A 22,089-nucleotide genomic window follows, 5' to 3' on the forward strand; every position below is an offset into this window, starting at 1 on the left:
TTCTCTTTCTGTAGAATCCATCAAATGGGGGGAGGAGGAACCAGAGAATGCAATTGTTGAATGGTGGCGTCTGATAAAATGTATTATTCGACGATGTATGTAAACAATACTGTACCACACTAATGGTTTATGGTCTTTCATCAAAAAAAAGTTCAACCTATATCTAAGATGCATAATTTGTTCCTACTAACTTAAATGACCTTGTAAAAAAGAATAAATTCACTGTGTTATACATCTTGAGGTAGACACAGTGACCCAATTCTTGACCTGTCTTACATTGAAAAATACAATCACGGGAATCTAGTCAAACAGTTTAGTATCCTGGGCAGTACAACCACCATTGAAGCCTAATTACTTTGAGATATGTTTGGTATGGGCACAACCCTGGCTGGTGTTTAATCCTGAAAGGCAGCCCAAAATGAATACAGTATAGTGTAATAATAAAATAAAAATGATGCATCACAGTAAGCAACCATTACTGATTCAGTTTTCATTATCATACAAGATCCTTTATGTCACTTCAATTAAGAGAAAAAATTATGACAATTAGTTTTAATAAATACGTACAAACAAAAATGTTAGAGCCACAAAGGAATAGTATATAAAGTTTTAGTTGTTGTGTTACCTGGGCATGCTAACGGGTGCAGGGTGCTCATACTCGAAGCTGGTCGACTCTTTCCTTCTCCCTAAACTGTCTGCCTGATTATTATATCCAGCAGAGTTATTCTGGCCGTAGTAAGGAGGATAGGGATTCCTGGCGGGAGGAATCTGGGCCTGTGAGCTATAACCAGAGTCTTGCCGAGGGAGGTCATAGCCATCTTTGGGATACTGCATGTAGCCGTAGCCAGAGTTCTGCTCCATGCTCGTGTTGTGGTGATTGTTGTTTATATGGTTTGCGCTGCTGATGTTGTTGTCGTTATAATAGGGATACTGAGTATATCCCTGGTTAATGTATTCCTTGGTGGGCGTCTTTGCTTGGCTCCTTTTTATATCGCTCTCGTCGCCGTGCTGTTGGTAGTAGCCGTCCTGGGTGTACAGCTCTTGGTGATAGTTGTAGCTGTTCTGCTGAGGAACTTGGCCATCGCCGCGGTAACCCTGGCCTTCGCCGATATAATTTTCGTAATTATTTTGTTCTAAGCTAACTTGACTCATCTGAGCAGACATATTGTTGACCTTTGCATCATACTGGGAATCCACTTGACCCCCAGTATATGAAAATGCACCGGGAAAAGGCGCATGTACAGAGGTAGGTGTGTAAGGGGGCCGGTAGTCAGTGTTACCTTCCACCTGTCTGTTACCGTCTCCTGACCCGCTGATGTCACCTCCACCCATGACGTTTGGAGTCTTAGGTCTATTACGAGTATCTACAAGAGGCGTCTTGGGTCTGTTTGGAACGACCTCCTTTGGCTGTGAACTGTACATGTCTGCCGTGGGAGTTTTACTTCTAAACAGACCGGCTGCGACCCCGGGCTTCTTAGGGCTAGTTTGTTCCTTACGGAGTCCTCGCGACTTGGACGGGGAACCAAGTCCCCCGCGCTGCACCATAATGACTGCCTCCTGACCCTGGGCACAATCCTTCAGCACCTGCACTACTTCTGTGTGAGACATTCCCTTCACATTGATATTATTTATGTCCACTAGGATGTCTCCCTCGATCAAGTTTTTGCACCGTCCACGATCTAGAATCTTTTTTACTTTTTGTCCATATGCACTATCAGCTATTGTAAAGCCAAACCCATTAGTACCCTTCACTATTGGTATAGTCAAATATTCAGGTTTGCTTAGTGCTGATGGGTAAAAATCTAAAATATCAGGTGTATGGTCAAAATTTTCTGAACTAAGGAGGTCAGCACTACCAGGCCTCGGCACCTGTTGCACACGTTCTGGATTACTTAAGTCTGGCATGGATTTTGCCGTGTTCATACTTTCACTCGAATTATTTCTCGATCGCTCGTATCCTTCACCAAACACTGACTTAGAAGATCGTGCATCTGTAACCAAGAAGGTAAACGTAACATTAGTTTAAAAAAAATCATAATTCATATTTTTGCACGCTATTAAACTTGAAATGTAATACATTCTCAAAGTTTGGCCACCCACAGCATGATAATGAACTGTACATGCATCGACCAATATAACACCTTACTCAGGATAATGATATATAATAGTACATCATAGACACAACACATTCTGACACTTACAGTAAACTAGACAATACACACATGTTCTTTATACTGTACAGTCCTGAACAATTTAAGAAGAGTTAGGTTGAGTCAGTAACTAAGTGTGCATCAATAAGTTCTGCTACAGGTACTAAGAGAGGGAAGCACTTACTGTAGCTACTTATAAATCTTTCTGCTCCTCTTATACATATTAATTGGGATTGAATTTGATACACAGAAAGATTAATAAAGGAAGAACATACAATACAGTATTCATAGCACTGATAATGCTTGGGTAGGAAGTTGACAATTACATGAAATAACATGTAAGAATAACCCAATAGAATACAAAAACACAAAATTGCCCCCAGAACATAATATCCTCATTTATTTATCCAACAAACATACATTAATAATATAAAACTTTATAAGCTCAACTATGAAAATTTTCCCTCAATACACCTTCCCATCTTGTGTATCTCTACTTGGTAACTCACTAATACTTGTCATTCCCAACAGTCCTGCACCCATTAGTATTTATGAACTGAGTCCCTTTGTATATTCAAATCATTTAATAAACTCTTCATTGGTTTTTCTATCTTGTAAGTTCAATAAAAACTTAAAAAATCTGTCTAGTTGGTATGCTGACACAGGTACTGGACTGAGTTTACGAATGCTCCTCTAGTTTATGTGAACAGGTGAGGCTTTCTTTTATCTGAGAAGCCTTAATTATTACTAGATCTTAGGATGTGCAATAAACAGAACATAAAAATCTTTAATAAAGTCTGATCATTGTGAAGAATAATTTATTTTATTTTCAATATAAAAGACGACCCTGTATCAGCGGATGTATTAAGTCCCACGACTGAATGATGTTAACAGACTACATTATCATCCATTAATGTTACCAAGAATTATGGGGAACAACCCGGTGACTCGAGGCAACTCACCGGCTGACGTAACGGCTACAGTCGTCACTATTTCTGTGTTGGGGTCGTTGGGATCAAAAGGTAAAGGGTAGCCTCTGCACACCTCCAGGTACACTGTTCTCCCTGGGTCTATGTTTTGGAACATGTTCACTACATCAGCGTGGGTGTAGCCCAACACACAGGTGTCCCCTACGTACACCAGCACATCCCCTGCAACAAACACACAGGTTATAACATGGAAGGTGAAACAAGAATAATGTATTTTTTCATGGCACAATTTAACACTTCAACCTCTTCACTACTTAATATCTTATGTGTCTAATGCCAGATGATTTTATTCAGCCTTATGAAAAAAATAATTACATCAATCGGCTTCAACTTCTGAGTAAACATTACCAGTTCGAAGTTTTCCATCCTGCCACGCCGGGCCATTAGGGACGACACTCTTGATCTGGAGAAACTCCTCCTCGTTGTCATCTCCGCCTACAATAGTAAAACCCAACCCCCGGGAAGACTTGACAAGGCTGGTGCGTATAAACTCGCCCTGGAGCTCTGCTGGATTGCGTGTAAATAAAACACTTTGGCCAGAGCGATCTGTAAAAATAAACTGTATGAGTGACTGCTTAAAGGTCACTACATGTACTGGTATAATCTTTTTAAACTGTTCTGTATTTTTTTAATAATCATTGTATACAAAGTGCCCCAGGATATGTTACATTGATCACTATAAACAACAAATATCTCCATCGTGTGATAAGTAAGTACCGTACTGTATTAAGGTCATTCTGTAACTAGTCCTTACAAAATTTAGTAGTGAAGTACAATAATTTTTAAACAAATATAAAGTAGTTATTTAGTTAGTTATTAATGTGTTAGCCCACCCATGTCTTGCATAACAGGTTACAGGCCATCCGATCGCTGCACATTCTATTAGTGTGTTATTGTCATTAGTAAGCATAAAAAAATAAATTCCACACATCAGGTACCATTGGGAAACACCTCATTACGACAAGCTCCACTTAATGCATTCCAGCTCACATACGCATGGATATTAATATTTTCTCCATTTCAAAAATGCCACAGCTTTAGTCAGCCCAGCAGGACATTCATTAGCACAAGCATCAAGCGTCCAACACTAACTGGAGAATACCTTTCCGTCTTAAGCTGACTGCCGATACTACAGGGTCCTCGGATGGACGGTAGAGAGGGGACGCAGAGGGGGTGAAAGCAGTATAGGAGTAATAGCTGGAGAATGATCTTTGGTGATGAATAGTTGGATATGATAAATCCTGACTACTGGGCAGTGGGGTTGAGAAAAAGCGAGAAAGTTGGTATGGACGGGGAGAGGGAAACCGGGGGTTACCGGGAGTTACCGGAGAGGGGGAGGAATAATTCCACGGATGGTTTGGTAAATAAGACTGTCCTAAGTTATAGTGCCATGGACTGGATATGTTGTTAACACTACACCTAGGACTACTGTATGACCTCCCAAATGATGGAGGTGGACCCTTTGGAGAGGATGAGGCTTGAGGTATTCGAGGGTGGAGAGAATTGGGGGCGTCATTTTGGTAGTTTGGAAAGTGTGGTTTGGCAAAATTTGGTACAATAGTTTGATTAAATGTTGGGTTCTTAACCTCTTGACTCTTGAAACCGTGACTTAATATAAGTGTCTGGCCTCTACTAACATTATTTTGTTTACTGGCAGGAGTAGTTTGGTCATGTGGGTAATAATTCTTCGAGGAAAGAGCTAAATTGTTTGGCTTCACGACCTGAGAATCCGGTGAAAGATTGTTTGCCTTGAAAGGAGTGCCACTGGCCAGGTGTACAGGATCCATGGGGTTAGAAATAGTAATGTTTTGTCTGTTGGCGAGGTTAGAGTGTTTGGGCGAGACGTCAGGGTGTTTGTGGTTGGGAGAGAGGGAGCGAGGACGAGGGAGGGAATTCTTGTCCATACGGTTGTGGACCCGAATATTCGCTTGCTGTGCTTGTACCTGCAGCTTAGAGTCTTTGCCTTCTGATGCCAAGCACGGTAAACAGGGCAGGTACAGCATGAGCCCTAGAACAACCCAGAGACAACTCACTTACAAACAAAGGCAAGCAAATCAGACTGTTTTAGCTAAAGACCAATTATTGTGTAAATTCATGACATTTTCTTGCTTGCACAATAACATGTAACTATTTTTTTTACCTACAGACAATGACAAGACATGACAAATTTTTCTCACTAGCTTACACACAGCTGCTTCAACAAAACAAAAAATAGCAGAGTAGTACTTGTCTCTGGACTGTTACAACAGAGACATTATTAGATGCAATCTACAAGTGGCATGCAAGACATGTCCCCTCTTAGGCCAGAGAATTAGAGAGTTAGAATCCCTACTACTGGAACTCAGCACAAGGACGCTACAAGATAACAGATCCAAACAATGGGAAAAAAAAAAGATTGCCCCTATACATATTCTGAATGGAGATATTATTTTACACTAAGAACTAAAACATGGTGGATGTATGGCTCAGAGGGGCCACGCCTGCATCACCCAGAAGAGATCACCTACATTCATTAAAGGCAAAGTGTTCACGTTCTTACAAGTTTCCTCTTTAAATAAGACAAAACAGTGCATCACAGCACCAGGAATGGTGAGCAACTCCCTAACAACACTGCCTTTACTGAACACTGGCAAAGATGGAGGTTGCTTAGGTACCTGTGTGGGAGGACTTTAGATCGCACTCACTGTTTGCGCGCTTATGTCCACTATTGGAGGTGGGCTGTGAACCATCGTTAGTGTTTGGGGTTACTCCTCCACCACTAACATCCGGAGCCGACTTCTTCTGCCGGGGAAACGTGTTGTTCCCACCGTCTGCCGGGCTATTCCCTCCACCTGTGCCACCAAAAGGACATATTTACCAATTCTGCCATAATGTTATTAACTTCAAATAACCAATATTGTAATTAATGAACCTTAACTAACAAGTACAATCCTATCAATATTATTAACAGCTTACAGGTAAATTTATATGATATTCTTGGATTCCTCTTGAAGTTAAATGCTGATATTAATACAATGAAGTATGAGAATTTAAGAAGATAAATCACAAGTATATAATGACAGAAACCAAGACAAACTTCAGAAATGTTGTGTATAAAGAAGAAGACAACTGAAGAATATCGTGTGCCCCTGAGTGACAATCTTAAAATGACACCTGACAAGAAACACAAACGTGACATAATAATTAGGTGATGGGAAACATTCTAGCAGCAATGAGGAGCAAAGAATCTAATTATTGCTGGATAACATATGGGTTGTGTTTGGTGACAGCAATATACTGTACACATAATTCACGTACGGAAAATTTCGCTAAAAAGAGAAATTGAATTACAGAAGAAGCATTAGATACCTTGAACGGGGGTAATGGGCTGTTTTTTGGCCATGATGACTGGATTCTCGTACTGGGTCTTCCTGTTGACGTGGTCGATGTAATACGTCCCGTACTGTGGGTCGTCGATTCGCTCCCAGCCAAATGGTAACTCATCTTCGCCACATTCCTCCGCGTTTCGTTTTTGGACTCGGGCTAACCTCGGGTCAAGCCACGATGACGTACCGTTCATGTGACTGAGGGACACGGTACGTAAAGGGAATTTAATTAATCATATGACGTAAATATAGCAGCAAAAAACATTAATTAATCATAAGACATAAATATATTAATGAATAAAATTAATCACTCAATAACATAAATATTAACTCCAGTGCTCACTCAATATAATACGGCTCGCCATTTTCCGTATATGCTTTCTCCCAGTTGAACGGCAGCGGCCCCAACTCTCCGGACGAGGGAGAGTCTGGGGGCTGGAGCTGGATGCCACCCTCCTCTGCCACCATACTCTGGGACATGCCGGGTGGGCCGTAATGAGTCCCAGAAGAATAAGGGTGGCTGGGAGATTCTGGGGGAGGCTCTGTGCTGGTGGTATTGGCGGCCATTGCTTCTACATTGGAGCGGTTGCGTCGCCGTTTGCCCTCCGAGCTGGGATGAGCGCCTGGTAAGACAGCAGCGCCTGCCGACCCCCGAGCCAAGTGGTCAGGCGGTAATGATGGCGGCTTGGGAGTTCCGTAGTGGTTGCCTAAACAGGATTGATATATCAGCGTGTATATAACAAAATAAAAACTACGACATTCCAAATTTTTAGTGTTAATATTATTCACAAATCTGCTATAACAGTTTCATATTTTACAGGTATTATATTCGTGAAAATATATAAACAACTTAAAAATAGATTAAAAATACATTAGACAAGCATAAACACATTTATATACAGATTATATTTAGTAATGAGAGTTTGTTAGGAGAGTCAAGTCAAAGCCAACACTACAACATGCACTGAAGTGACTAATATCTACATTAAAAAGCATTCCCTATACAAATACCTGATCCATCCACAATAACAGACACTGATGGAGGCCCCAAGTCACCAGACAGTGAGGAGGTATCTGGTTCATCTCTTCCTAAGTTTGAGAGGAGGGAAACATTTTGTCTTTTTAATGAGTTCTGAGATTCTGTATTTAGTAACCCTTCAATATAGGTCATTTCATTGTCCGGACTGTCACTGTGATCGACCACTGGTTTACGTAGTCGTCCAATGGAATTGGTAAATATTTTCTCATCGAATTTACACCCGTCTTTTAGTTTAGATCTCCGAGGGACCTTCACGGGCACGGTCTTGTAAGAAAGGCGCTGTTGTCTCTCGTGGGGATCTTTAACCAAGCTGAATCGCATTGGAGAATTTCTGCTTATAAATAGAGTTCTCTCTGGGGGAGGATGTGGTGTTGAGTGTGGGTCCTCTCCTGCTGTTGCTTCTCCCTCGTCATCTTTTACTGTCAATGATGTTTGCTTTGTCTCACTGGTCAAACTGGGTTCACTTGCCTCTGAATTCATTTGCGATGAATTAATGAGGTGACAGTCAATATCATAGACTAATACCGAGCCACCAGTTCGAGACAAAGTAGATGTTTCTGATGAGTTTCCACTAATATTTTCAACGTCAATCTCGACATATGTTTCCGAGGAGCTTTCAGAAATATTCTCAACATCGATATCGATGTCAATGTCATTTATCTGTTTATCTTCTTCATCGGAAATGTACGTACAATTATCTTCTATTAAACTGCATGAATCATTTGTTAATTCCGAGCCATCGGGACTCTCTCTCGTACCGAAAGATCTATTACTGGACGACGGTGTATTGAGCTTGGCAGGCAGTGGTGCGTGAGACTCCTTGACTGAAGACTGTGACGTACTGCTATGATCCACTGGTGAGATCTCGGGTGCCTCCTGTAAACTAATCCTATTTTCTGAGACCATTTGGTGACTAGGAATTTGATCATGCTGTGTGTTATATTGTACATTAGTCTCTGATTCACTTTTTTCTGTAGTTAAATCTTTTACATTCTCATTAAAACCTCTTTGAGTACTGGGAAGTGATATATTTCTGTCAGCAATAGTTGGCTGTGAGATCCTTAAAGTTCCTCCTGTCTGTGTTGATTTTAATTTGTCCGGTTTGTTACTATCTTCTATATGTTTGGGTGAAGTGCGTCCATGTGAGGTGTTGGAGCCTCTTCTAGCGACAATTTCCTCTTCCGAGTTTTTCAAAGAGTCTGTATTTCTGTCCTTGCGATACCAATCATCACTCTTTGCTGCTCTGCGTAAAACTTTTCTATTCGCCAACTCTTCTTTCTTGCTGGAATCTCGTATTAATTCTTCAAATCTATTCCTCATTTTATTAACTGCACTTCTTATGACGGTGTCCTCCAAAATGTTGTCATTGTGAGCGCCCTTCAAGTTCCTCTCGTCATGGCTGTCGATGTCAAGACGACTGTTTACACGAGGACCACTTGTATGTGTTCTAAATGATGTAAGATCTTTATTTGATTCTTTCTTAAATTTTTCCTCCATCTCATTTACGTCTGTGTTTAGTGAGGTAGTCTCGGTGCTTGCATCTGTATCTAATGAAGGACAGGTAGTCTGAATGCTTGCATCTGTATCTGTAGAAGTAAGCTGAATGCTTGCATCTGTATCTGGAGAAGTAAGCTGAATGCTTGCATCTGTATCTAATGAAGTGCTACAGCTGGTCTCAATGCTTGCAACTGTATCAAGTGAAGTCGTCTGAATGCTTGAATCTTCTGCTAACTCTTGGTATTTTTCATTCAAATTCACACACATGGATTTATTCTGTTTGTTCCCACACTTCACCATTAGGTCCTCTAACACATAAATATCGGTCTTATCGTTATCTAATCCTGGGAGAATCTCTTCCAGCGCTCCGTCTACAGGTTCCTCCACACAACCCATCACTTCTTTGGTGGGCTGCGTGACGTCACTTACACCCTCGTCGACCACAGTGTCATGTTTAATTATGTTTTTCTTTGGTACTGGTATTTGGATTTTACTGAAGAAAACTGAGCGTTGAAATAAATTCTCTTGATTATTAATTTCCTGGTATATTTCTTCAGTATTACATAAACCTGTAACATGCACTGTATCCTCTTGGCTTGTGTCTTCACTGTGTGTTCCTCGTGTATCATTCAAAACTGTAACAAGTAACGTTTCTTGTTTTCTTTTATCTTGTGTATAGTTTTCATTAGTGTCATTCAGAACTGTTACAATTGGTTCATCCTGCTTGCTTGTATCTTGCTTCAAGTTCTCATTCTTATAAGTTAAAACTGTAATGGGTGATGTACCGAGTCTCACTGCATCCTCGGTTGTGTTTTCAACTTCATCAACGGGGAAACTTGTAACAGCTGATGCATCGTGTCTCTTTATGGCTGGACAAGTAGCATCAAGTTCAGAACCAGTCCATATACCGTGTGCTGCTTTCTTTAACCTTTTGGCTGTATAAAATTCACATATTGTACCATTAGGATTTGTTTCACTCTCCTTACCTGGGCTGACAACCCTCAAAACTGGCACAGGTAAAGTGTCTGTTTTATGTCTTGTGTCTTTTTTATTGTGCATTAAAAATCTATTTAGTGATGAACTACGTGGAGGGACTTTTGGTTTCTCCTTTGATGTAAGTTTCACTACTGAAAACTTGTCGAGTGTGAAAGCATAACTTGAATGATGACTCTCAGCCTCATTGTGATGCATGGGATTTACCTGATAAACATCACCGACGTCTGATGATGAACCACTTTCACTGCCGTCGAGCTGTTTTTCAAAGCCAGAGTCATAAGCCATGTCGTCCAAGTGAACACTGCATATATCACTATCTGTATGAGACGACACATCACTGAGGGCCCCGTCAGATGAAGCCCGCGTGCCTCGTGGTGTAGGATAAATAACAGAATCACAGTCCTCACAGGGGCTACTTGAATTACTTTCAGTGTGAAAAATTTTCATATTCTCCACATTAATTGATTCTGATCCTGAAGTTCCAAGTGGACTGCACTTCTGTAAGTCTCCAACTATGCCAGTGTTATCTACAACAGGAGTACTATCACTAAATACTTTGAAAGATGGATCTGTTGATACTGCATGCACTGTACTGCTTGGGGACTGGTGGGGTATGACATTCACATCAGGATCTACAGATTCCTCATTTGAGAACAAGGAGAGGTTGTCAATGGCATCAAAGTTATTACTGTCAAAAGATCTGAGGTTCTCTACTGGTGATGGAGTAAGGCTATCTAGAGGACTTCTCTGTGAGATACTTGGAGAATTACTCTTAGTTACGTCTTCATTTACTTGGTTTAAATACGACCATCGATCACTCAATGGTAGAGGAGGTGGATCTATAGTTACTTGTGACACTGATTCAGTATCTGGGTCTACGGATTCCTCATTAGAAAACAACGACAGATTATCAACCGGGTCAAACTTATTACTGCCACAAATACCAAGACTCTCTAATGACGATACAGAGTTCCTATAAAGTGGATTACTCTGAGATATGCCTGTAGGATTGCCTCTATAAATACTTGGGATCATTGTCTTGTCATCTGCTACAATTTCCTCATTCGAAAAAACCTCTCCTTCATCATCTTCTGATTCATTGTCAGTAAATAATGACTGGTTATCACTACCCACCAGTGTCTCATCGTCACTACTGTCTGCAAAGAATGATTCCAGGTCAGATTCTTCATCGGCCATTGCAACGTCGGAAAAACTCCTTCTAGGTGGTTTAGTACGGGGTTGAGTCAGGAGGGTCTGTGCTACAAGACAGCTCGCAGGTGAAGCTTTATATTTAGCATCTACAGCAAAAGAGATTAAACCCTTGTTTTTGGTGGGAGAATTTTTACTACGACTAGATGCTCTCTGAGCAGATCTACCTGCTGGGTGGATCCCCTTTCTGGACTTTTCTTGTAAACTGGAGACGTGAGCCTGCCCGTGCATCTCGTCCACGGCTAAACGATGACGCTGGCTTCCGTGTCGTATAAAATACTCTTTGATTTCATTTGCACTAAAGGTTCGATTGAGTTCCCGAAGTGAAGGGCGTTGAACTCCTTTTAATAATCGGCTTGGAAGCGTCTTCATCTTGTCCGAGCTGTGTTTTCCTGACCGTGGTTGTTTCATTGGTAAAGAAAAAGACCGTGAGAGGTTGCTATAGTCATCAACAATATCTATAGCGGCGTCGGGTTCTAAACCCGGTTCACTTTGTGGTTCACTCGGCGGGGCATCATCACTGGGCAGCCAAGACCTCCCGTGGCGGACACCAACCCAGGGACCATGAAGGGGAGGTAAACGTCGAGACACTACGGGAGAACTGGTGTGAACCTCGGAGGCCATGCTGGAGAAGGCATTGGAGGCAGTAGTCATTATACGGTGCTGCAGTCTACGCCTTGTTATACGCTCCAGTGTCTGCCGCTGTGGCAATGCTGATGAGATGGGGGATGGTACTGGAGTTCCATATTCATGACCTGTAATTATAACACTATATCCTCTGCCCCCCAAAAAAGAGAAGTCTGCACAGTGTTTCTGCTAAACATTAAGCGTGGTGCACATGCAAAATAAATAAACCACACCCCATGCAAATCTAAGTTACCTACACCACTCAACCTTATCACCAGAGTATGTGTATAGTTTTCCTTTCAAGCAATTCACTACACCAGTGTTGGGTCACCTAATATGTCGCGATAATCCCCGAGTCATACCTTCATGTTGTGCTCCTCTCTCTGCTGCACGGTAATGGTTATATCTGTGCAGCAAGTCCTTATAGGATGGTCTGTGCCTTAGCTCCATCACAGTACAAGTGACTCTAGGCTATATGAACACTTCTAATCTCCTTTATCACTTTGATAACACGGAACTCATGTTATCTTATGTCTTATCTTTTACTATACTGTACTGTACTGATATTTCTCAGACTGTTTCCCTTGAACCGGAAGACTGTAATGTCTGACTATAAATAACTAATGTCCCACAAATACTGTTAATAACACAGTCAGCAGTTCAAAGTTATTGGGTTTAATATATTCATCATTTTTACCTTTGTGCAGCAATTAAAAAAATAAAAGCAAATGTGAGGCAGTTCTTTACTGGGATAAAAATTAAAGGACTGATATTTATGTCCCATTTATGACCAAGCCTGGACAAGGAGGTTTGTGTAATAGGGTCGTCTATGGAATTAATACCCAGGATACCCCTCAACAATGTCCTTTGGTACTAGTTTATCAAGTAGTAGTACCTGCCTTTGTCACCATATTCCTCAAAAGGTTGATACTGTACTGGCAGCTAAAGGTAACGGTGATGGCTGGAGGCTGAGGAGTGACAGGCTAGTGTGGTAACTTTCACTTCTAAATACAGTATTACTTTTTGAGGGATTGGTAAACAATGTTGAGGTACTGTATTACATTATCAATCAAGTTACCATACACCATTATCAAGGGGTTACCTGGACAGTATATCAAGACACCTGGTGCAGGAGTCAGGTGATAAGATCAGACCCCTATAAGGTATTTTCAGTGATGCATGAGACTAATTATAATTTTGTGGACTGTTAACCTGAACTTTTATTATACTTTAAGTACTTTTTTCTGGCTGGTGTTTCATCTCCATTTTTCATGCATAGAGTACAGTAGAGTATGAGCCCTTATCTACTGGGGCTGAATGTGTGTTACGGTAATCCTACAGTAGTTACCAACATTCAGCAGCTAGTGAGTTACTCCAACCCCTGGCATTATCCCACCAAGAGCTGCTTCACTCATTTAATGCTGAATGATGAAGGGCAAATGTACAAGTAGGGAAACTAGTCTTATAAACCTTGCCAAGACTTGTAGTTTGAATTTGGGACACGTTCCTTGTAATGTAAGGTAAATATTCTACAACTAAACTACAGGTTCTCACCAACATTATTGAATATCAAAACTTGTAAACCTCAAATGTTTTACAGAACAGTATTGAAGTAAAATAATTCAGTATTTCATAACTTAGAAAATGAGGTGTCATTACCATAAATGAACTCCTTGTGTGTGTGTGTGAAGCTATATACTGTAATACATGTAATACATAGTGATTGAATGTGGACAAGTTGTAAGGCCTACCCAGATAACAAGATTTATGGTGTGAGGTATACTGAGGAGGCTGCTGATTGTATTAGAAAAAATGACTTATTACTTATATGTGATCTAAATTGAAGGAGATTTAAGTTATTAGTAATAAAATAAAATAAATGCTTGAGCTTGATTAGTCTAGTGCAAAAGTTAACTTAAAATATTAAATTAAAGTGCAAGTGTAGAACATCATGCATGGCAGGCAAGCATGGAAGGTCAGTGAGCTGGTGCAATAACAAACAACAATATACCAAGACAGGCCATCACGGAACTCACCCTCGAAGACACCAGACTCTAAGAGGTTGCCAGATCTCTGTAGAGCATTGAACTCGTCCTTAGAGAGAAAGGTGTAGTCTACCCCGTTGACTTCCCCTTGGCGTGGCGTCCTGGTCGTTACAGGAACAGTCCGCAGGTACACGTTGTCGCGGATGGTGTTCTGCAGCTCATGATCCACGCTGCCCTTCTGGAACCGGGTGTTCAGGTACTGCCGCAGGTCTCGTGTCAGGGACCCTGAAAGTGCAACATTTATAATTAGGGAAAGGGTAAATGTCAGTTCCTTCAACGTTAAATATTAAATCAATTCTCTCATCCAAAGCTTGGTGGTTAAAATATTCTTCAGTAGAATGAGTCACTTCACATATTAGAAGTTACTGCCAGCATTAATTTATCTGTACAATATATCTAAAGTAACAGGAACGCCTGAAAATTTCCAGTTTATACCAATCCTCCATCACATCTGCGGGGGACATCACAAAGTCTCAATATGGTACCGAACATACCCAAAAGTAACAGTAACACCAAGTTTCCTATCCATACACACCCGGAATTTAAATACAGGGGAGTTATTTAAATAGTTATACAATGAGAATCACATAAACAGTATATAAAACATGTAGTTATTTATGTGAAGAAATAATAATGAAACTCGTGCAGCATTTTGTCATTCTTATATTTGTTCTTTGGTTCAAATTCAATTGTGTTCTTCATTGTAGGAATTCAATATAAATCCTTTGTTCATGATATTTGTAAATGATCCTGAGAGTTTTACACTAAAGATATGCATAGACTAATCTAATCTAAGGAACACTCTACTTACTTATCAGCGATTGGTTACCTTTTATTAATTGAAAAAAAAAATCTTGGGAGCGTGACCGGAGATGCTTGATGTACACGGGAGTAGCGGCAGCAGCAGGACGGGAAAGAATGTGGGTCAGGGCGACTCATTCACCGCTGCCCAAGCCACATGCCACAACCCTTACCCTAAACTGGTCCCTTGCTCTCTGTGCCCTTACAACAGGTAACTAGCGTCATATAACAGCCTTGTTAGCTACGTACGCCAACAAAAACACAATTACAGTTATAAAAACAGTGAAAGGGAGTTTTAAAATACAGAATCCATAAAAGGCAAAGCATCAAGGAAGATCTTCCATTCACACAGCGTCAAGAGGGACTTTCCCTAAGCTTAGAGGAAGTCTTACAATGGAGATGCCAGCAGGAAGAGCATCACCATTAAAGGCGCAACATGATAGGACTCGTGAGCCATAAAGGAAAACATTAGCAGCGCTGTATACAATAAGGCAGCACACACGCACACAGCCTCCACTGTAAGACTAACCAAGGAAATTCACCATCACAAGAATGAATGGATGAAGTGAATGCATCTTAGCACATTGTTACCAGGATATTACGATCAGATAGAGAAGATGGGGTGGGTAGGGTCTGGGAGGACACTGTCGGGGTTAGATAAAAAAAACGAGGAAATATTGTGTGTCGTTCTGCATGTGATAAACTGTATTTTTTCTTCAGGTTGGTGATTATACGTTCTTCACCATACAGCAGCCGATATATTTGTATAGGAACGGTATAGCACAGGTGGTAGTGGTGGTCAGAACCAAGTAGAATGGACACAAGATCACGGACAAACACAAACAACATCACGTACAAAAGACAAACCAGGAATTTAATTATCTTCTCTTTTCAACAATAAAACCCGCCAAAAAACACGTTAGCTTTTCTTGAACCAATTACGTTTGAAATATGATCCAACCAACCTCGCCACTACCCCCTATCCCCCCCGCACCACTACAATAACGGTCTCTTAAGAAAGTGGAATTTTATGAACTTGAGAAGACATGGAGGAGAGAATGGAGGAATGGATGAAGAAGTAGTTTGTTCGCCTGAGTGGAGTGGCTGGTGAACATTGCATCATCAAGGCGGCGGGAACAATAGACAGACAGACACACGCTATAAATGTTACCTCATCATGATTGGTAAAAATATAATGCCAATAATTGATGGTCAGTGACGTGTTGTATATAATGACGTCAGAATTATATACCTTTTCATACAGCATTGGCTTGTTTGTTTTAATGATGTCGATTAAATTCACTTAAGCAGTGAGTTTTGCCCCCAAATTATTTAACTTCATTAAATACCCGAGGGATTAGGTTAGGGTGTTAATTATCAGGTGAAATATACTAGTGGGGCTAATCTTCAGGTGATTCAAACTCGTGTTGCCTTTCTAAAAGACAAGTCAGCGGGTATGTCTCAAGAGGTGTGAAGGAAGTGGGATGAACAAAGGGTGATAACTCTACCTTAACACGTCAGGGGGAGGAGGGGGAAAAGGTAGGAATTATCTGGTCATATCCACAACATCCATCCTTTTACGGTGAAGTGTAGTTTCCGCTCACACACACACACACACACACCTACCAGCAACAGACTCCCTTTCCTACACGCAGCTACGAACGCAACACCACACTTACGTAATCAAAACAATAGCTTCCTAGTCTCTCTCTCTCTCTCTCTCTCATTAAACGTGAGAATTAATAGTGACGATGACGAGGAATTAAAAGAAAGAGTTAGTGTCACTTTATTTACACGACAGATATACATAATTCAAGCACAAATATGCCATGTATCGAATAATCACTCTAAACATCACTAAGCCATATAATATATATATATATATATATATATATATATATATATATATATATATGACGAAAGTAGCATGAAATTTACAGATACAGCGTATGGTAGTGTGACCGTATGTTCGTTTGGGAATCAAAGGTATGTCCCCAACATGCCCCCTAGCACGTTTAGTGACCATAGACTCAGGTAGCTCAGCTGTAGGTCACACACACCATTCCGAGTTACGCACGATTTCACATACCTCTACGTCAGATTACTTTAGCCTACCGTGTGTGTGTGCGTGCGCGTGAATGAAGACTTTAAGAGATGTTGTCGAGAAACGTACACAAGACTTTTCATACACATTTAACAGGCGTCGGATCACCTGAGGAATCACAACCCCGGCTTATTTCACCCGGAGATTAACCGTCCTAAAACTATTTAGGGCTGGTGAATGAAGCTAGGATAATGTGGTTAGTCTTGAGAAATAAGCTAAGATGGAGATTCTTCAAGTTAACCCAGGCGTCCATATAATAAATAACAATGAATCAAGATAATTTTGTGAAGCATCAAACTTACTTACGCTGATGCTTTGGACACGACATAGGCAAGCTGACTGACTCCCTCACCCGTTAACTCGACCCAATTTGCATAACACTGTTTACCTTTGAGAGAATATAATATTTAATTGATTACTCGCGGTTTTCTTAATGACTTGAGTACGAGGACAACCTTTTGATTACGATGACTTAACCTATTGAGTACGATGACAACCCCATGAATATGACAACTTATCCCCTGAGTACAATGTCATGTTACTCACAGGAACTGATACTCGTCTTTTGACTTAGTTTAGTCATACCACCGTGGAATAATACCTGAAGAAGCGTTGGTAATATTTGGTCGTACCACAAGTCGTCCACGTTCCTCCAACACTCAACAGGTATCTATTGTTTTATCCACCTGTTCCACAACCCTCATTTATAAGTCTTGATTAGTTTACGCTTTCCCTACATTACCTGGCACAAAGGAAATCAGTTAATTGGTTTACGGATCCACTTTTTTTAAGTCTCTAGTTTCTAGGAAGTGGTCGCGGTTCAATGATAATTCCAGTGTTGCCATTGGTAAGAATATATTTCAGTGTGTTGATGGCAAGACCCATGTGCAGCGAGATAATAATGGCCCGTATTCTTGTATGACTGTTGATGGGTCACACAACAACAGTAACAGCAGCAAAGAAATGGCATTCACGAGGGAGAGAGAGAGTGTGGCGGGGTAGAAAGTGTGGGTGTGGGGAGCAGAGTCCTCCGCCTACGTGACCTCCCTCTTCCCTCCCTCACTGACTGTCACCACCACACGTATCACACCGCCAGTCACTACCTCCGACATTAACAAACATCAGTTTTTGTCATCATAACGGTGATGGGGAGCCATGGCGTGCCTCTAACAAGAAAAAAACGTATGTAACGTTTACTCATTACCGCGTACTACAACACAATCTGTCACTGTTAACACGGAGTAGTCACGCTCCTGCCTCGTGTAACATTACTCATAACTGTAGCGTCACACTGCATCTACATTACCACGACATACATCCGCCGCACAAGGTCACCACAAGTATTGACAAGAACAAGTTTTTAAGTTCCTCCACAAATGACTTTACGAGTGACCATGATCAGAAGTATATGAAAATGCCCCACCACGTCTGCCGTCACTAAAGCGCGGAAGAGTTTGAATGAAGGAACACGTCAGCGAACACACCGGCCACCGCTTCCTCACCCCTGACATCTTGCTAACAAGTTTTAACATCTATCAATTCCTGATATCATACGTATAAAAAGTAATAAATTCTTAGAAAGTTATATACATTCATGGATTAGAAAAGTAGATAGTGTAAATAAGTAGAGAAAATTATTATTGGTACAGGATGATGGCAGCCACCTGGTCAGGCCACAAGGCATCAAAACCGAGTAATGTCAACAAACGTGGCCGAGGAAAACTGAACAAGTGCGCGGGAAAGCTGGACGTTCCAATACTCCACGACGTATAGCCTTTTGTAATGCGATCACGACTGACCATTTTCTCTGGGAATTCCATTACGAGCGAGGAGTGTAAGAATGTGTGTGTGTGTGAGGGACAGCGTGGTGGACAACCGCATGTGTTACTGCACCCTGTAACCTTCCTACTTCCCTCCACCCATGAGAAAAAAATTGCACATTTCTTCACATACTCGAGAATACATCATATTGACATTGAACTAACATAAAACAATCACAGAGACAGTGTTTGTTTCTCTAAGCATTAACAGAGCATAAGACAAGCGCTGGTGCTTAAAACAACACACAAACACATGGCTTTATCATCCCTGCGGACACCAAGACCATATCAAGTTCTGCCTCCTACATTTACGCAGTTAATAGTGCAACTTTGTTAGTTTTTAGTTGACCTTAACATTTCATCACATGGTCCACACACAGACCTTTTGGTGAGGAGCAGCGAGGGGCCCAGGTGTTGGGTCGCTGGCCACACACACACACACACTCGTCCGCCTCAACACAATAATACCCGTCATGTTTTGTGTAGTTTGAGTGTGTATGTTAATAATACCAAAACAATACTTCAAAGCTTCATGGTATATACAAAGACTGAGCCGTTTCCTCTACTTTATGAAACAATAAACTTTGGAAGCGACCATCTCACCACCTACCTACCAACCTAGCGTCGCCTTTACACACACACAGTTTTAACGAGCAGCTACTTGGACTTTCGAGACGTAACAGCTTAAATAATAATCTAAAACACAGTACCGTAATGAACCTAGATAACACTGGCAACACCTGTACATACTACCAGTCACATTATTATTTAGCGATTATTCACACCCACTGCAAAACATATGACAAATATAACCGTTTCTTATTTCCCCGGACATAAATGGACTTTATATCAACACAAACATGTACACGACCCCAGCCTCTCCCAACACAACAGTTAAGCTGGACTTATAAAAAAAACAATTAGAAAACTTTACATCAACTTATGCCATTACTTACTTCCCAATTGCAGATAAGACATGGTCGTCTCCCACAGGTGCTTGTGACGAACTAATATCCACAGACGTTGGGTACCTTCCTTATACACCCCTGTTACCTCACTTGACCAGACATTTCCTCCACGTAACCTGACATGACCTGCTTAAATTAGGGGTCACTCCTTGGGGATTTAATACTCCCCTGTCTGAGTACTTTTGTAATTTGGTCAAATATACAATGCTTTCGGTTTCCCATGTTATAATTTCTCCTACAGTGGGAATTTAACGTTCGCTACAGACTGAGATTCGAGAGCAACTGAACAATCTTCCTCCCAGGTTATTTCACGTGAAGATTAACCACCCTAACTATTTTGGGGGATTAGGTTTGGTTACCGTTAAGGCGGTTAACCTTTAGGTGAAATGAACTAGGGCTGGAGATTCTTCAGGTGTTCAGAAATTAGGAACAGGTAGATTGTCATGTGCAGGTGAGCATGGAGGCACTTGTCCAGATATGTTCTTCATTATCAACAGGTATAGAGCCAGGCAGGAAGGTCGCCGGAACAGCAGCAGATGGGTAACAGTTCCCTCGTCAATAATGTGTGTGTGACCAGGCGCCCGGGGGTCCTGTGTTCGGTCACTCCACCTACTGTACATTAGCGGTGAGTGGGTAGCCCCGAGGGTGTGGCGGCGCCCGATACACCACATCTGACGCCCATCCCCCCCCCACCACATCTGACGCCCATCCCCACCACCATACCTGGTGCCCTCCGCTCCCCACCACCACACCTGGCGCCTCCCCCCACCACCACCTGGCGCCACCCCCCCACCACCACACCTGGCACCCCCCCCCCACCACACCTGGCGCCACCCCCCCACCACCACACCTGGCGCCCCTCCCCTCTACCAGACCACAAAACATCCATCAACAATAGAGTTAATCCCTTCAAAATGTCGCCAATTATCTCAAATTCTGAATAAAAGGAATTTTCTTTATAATAGTTTGGCCAGACGAGCGAGGTGAGGAAGAAGTAGGAAGGAGTATGGCTGGAGACAACAAATCTAATCGCTTTTCTTGACAGGTGAGGTCAGGTAAGGCTAGTGTGTGTGTGTGTGTGTGTGTGTGTGTGTGTGTGTGTGTGTGTGTGTATGTATGTATGTGTGTGTGTGTGTGTATGTGTGTCTCGGGATAACAATTTCCTCCTAACAAAACCCGGCAGCCTCAGCGAGTAGGTTGGGATCAGCTTCTGCCCACCGCCGTTCACTATAATCCGCTGGCCGAGTGGTGTACTGGTCACGCCCCACGTCAGGTGATAAGTGAGGTCAGGTAAGGATCACTTGAAGATTCGCTCCCTACCCCACCCCAGCTTATTTTACCTGAAGATTAAACACCCTCACGCTATCAAGGGGGGTCAGATTAGGTTAGCGTGATGTGTCTTCCCGATGGTGGATACATTTATAAATATGTGAATATTCTATTTACTACAATACGGGAACATAAGAATGGAGAAAACTGTAACGGGCCTATTGGCCCATAATGGGCAGTCCCGTTTACACCCCAAACCCTATCGCTCAAATATCCACCCAACCTATATTTGAAGCTATCCAGCGCCTAAATCTAAATTTGTCTAATGTAAAACCATTGTTACGAGCTCGCTCCTGGTTGGATAGTTTGAGTACCTTTGTAATGTCCCCTTTGTTTAGCTCCGACTTCCATTTATACACCTCTATCATATCGCCCCTCACTTTACGTCTCTCGAGGGAGTGCAAATTAAGATGCTTTAACCTGTCTCTGTACTCAAGGTTCCTAATGCCCGGGATTAGTCTTGTCATTCTCCTCTGAATTCTTTCTAGGGATTATATATCTATTCTGTAGTACGGTGACCAGAACTGAACTGCGTAATCCAGGTGAGGTCTCACAAGCGCAAGATATAGTTTTAGGATGACCTCGCTAGTCTTGTAACTAACATTCCTTTGTATGAACCCAAGTACTTTGTTATCCTTGTTTCGAGCAAATAAACTGCTATACACATAAACAAAGGTGATGCAGGTGTGACCAGGTGTATACAGGTGTATTACTCCTCTTATAAGAGTGGCAAACACAACATTACACACTTACAAATCATACAACCAAGACAATACTTTACTTTCCACCTAATTGAAGAGTGCCATTAGCCATTACTTAACACAATTACTGCAACGTGGTAATTAGGTGACCCAGTGCCACTCTTAATTACTTACAATGAGTTTAAGAGTTTATGACCCACTTATTGGTCGGTGTTAGGTGAAATTACCGGTACACTTCCGAGTCCTACTTCCGGTAAAATTTGCATACTGTGTTGTTAAAGTGGTGTGTGTGTGGTGGCCTGAGGTGGACGGTGGTGAGCCTTGAGGGCACCCGAGACACACACACACACAGCCCCGCCCCACAAGGTATTCATGAAACTCGAGGTGGAGAGACTTCGTTACATTATGTAAGTCTATTTTGGTGATGATAATTTACTCTGTGAGAAAGT

At 41.7% G+C, this 22,089-nt stretch overlaps 1 protein-coding gene across 6 annotated transcripts in view; it reads right to left on the bottom strand.

Annotated features, from left to right (window-relative positions):
• LOC121870683 overlaps positions 1-22,089 on the bottom strand; it is a 73,633-nt gene that overhangs the window by 10,282 nt on the left and 41,262 nt on the right. For 4 of the 6 annotated variants that reach the window (XM_042372629.1, XM_042372627.1, XM_042372625.1 and 1 more), the window contains 9 exons: positions 13,909-14,142; positions 7,516-12,000; positions 6,848-7,211; positions 6,488-6,702; positions 5,794-5,970; positions 4,242-5,147; positions 3,488-3,685; positions 3,113-3,301; positions 626-1,991 (listed from right to left, as the gene is read on the bottom strand). In XM_042372629.1, coding sequence (XP_042228563.1) covers positions 626-1,991; positions 3,113-3,301; positions 3,488-3,685; positions 4,242-5,147; positions 5,794-5,970; positions 6,488-6,702; positions 6,848-7,211; positions 7,516-12,000; positions 13,909-14,142 — 8,134 coding nt within the window. The remainder of the gene's footprint in view (positions 1-625; positions 1,992-3,112; positions 3,302-3,487; positions 3,686-4,241; positions 5,148-5,793; positions 5,971-6,487; positions 6,703-6,847; positions 7,212-7,515; positions 12,001-13,908; positions 14,143-22,089) is intronic. The other 2 variants (XM_042372626.1, XM_042372631.1) reach the window with 2 other exon arrangements.

Source organism: Homarus americanus, unplaced genomic scaffold, assembly GCF_018991925.1.
Source record: "Homarus americanus isolate GMGI-L3 unplaced genomic scaffold, GMGI_Hamer_2.0 scaffold56333, whole genome shotgun sequence".
Classification (NCBI taxonomy): domain Eukaryota; kingdom Metazoa; phylum Arthropoda; class Malacostraca; order Decapoda; family Nephropidae; genus Homarus; species Homarus americanus.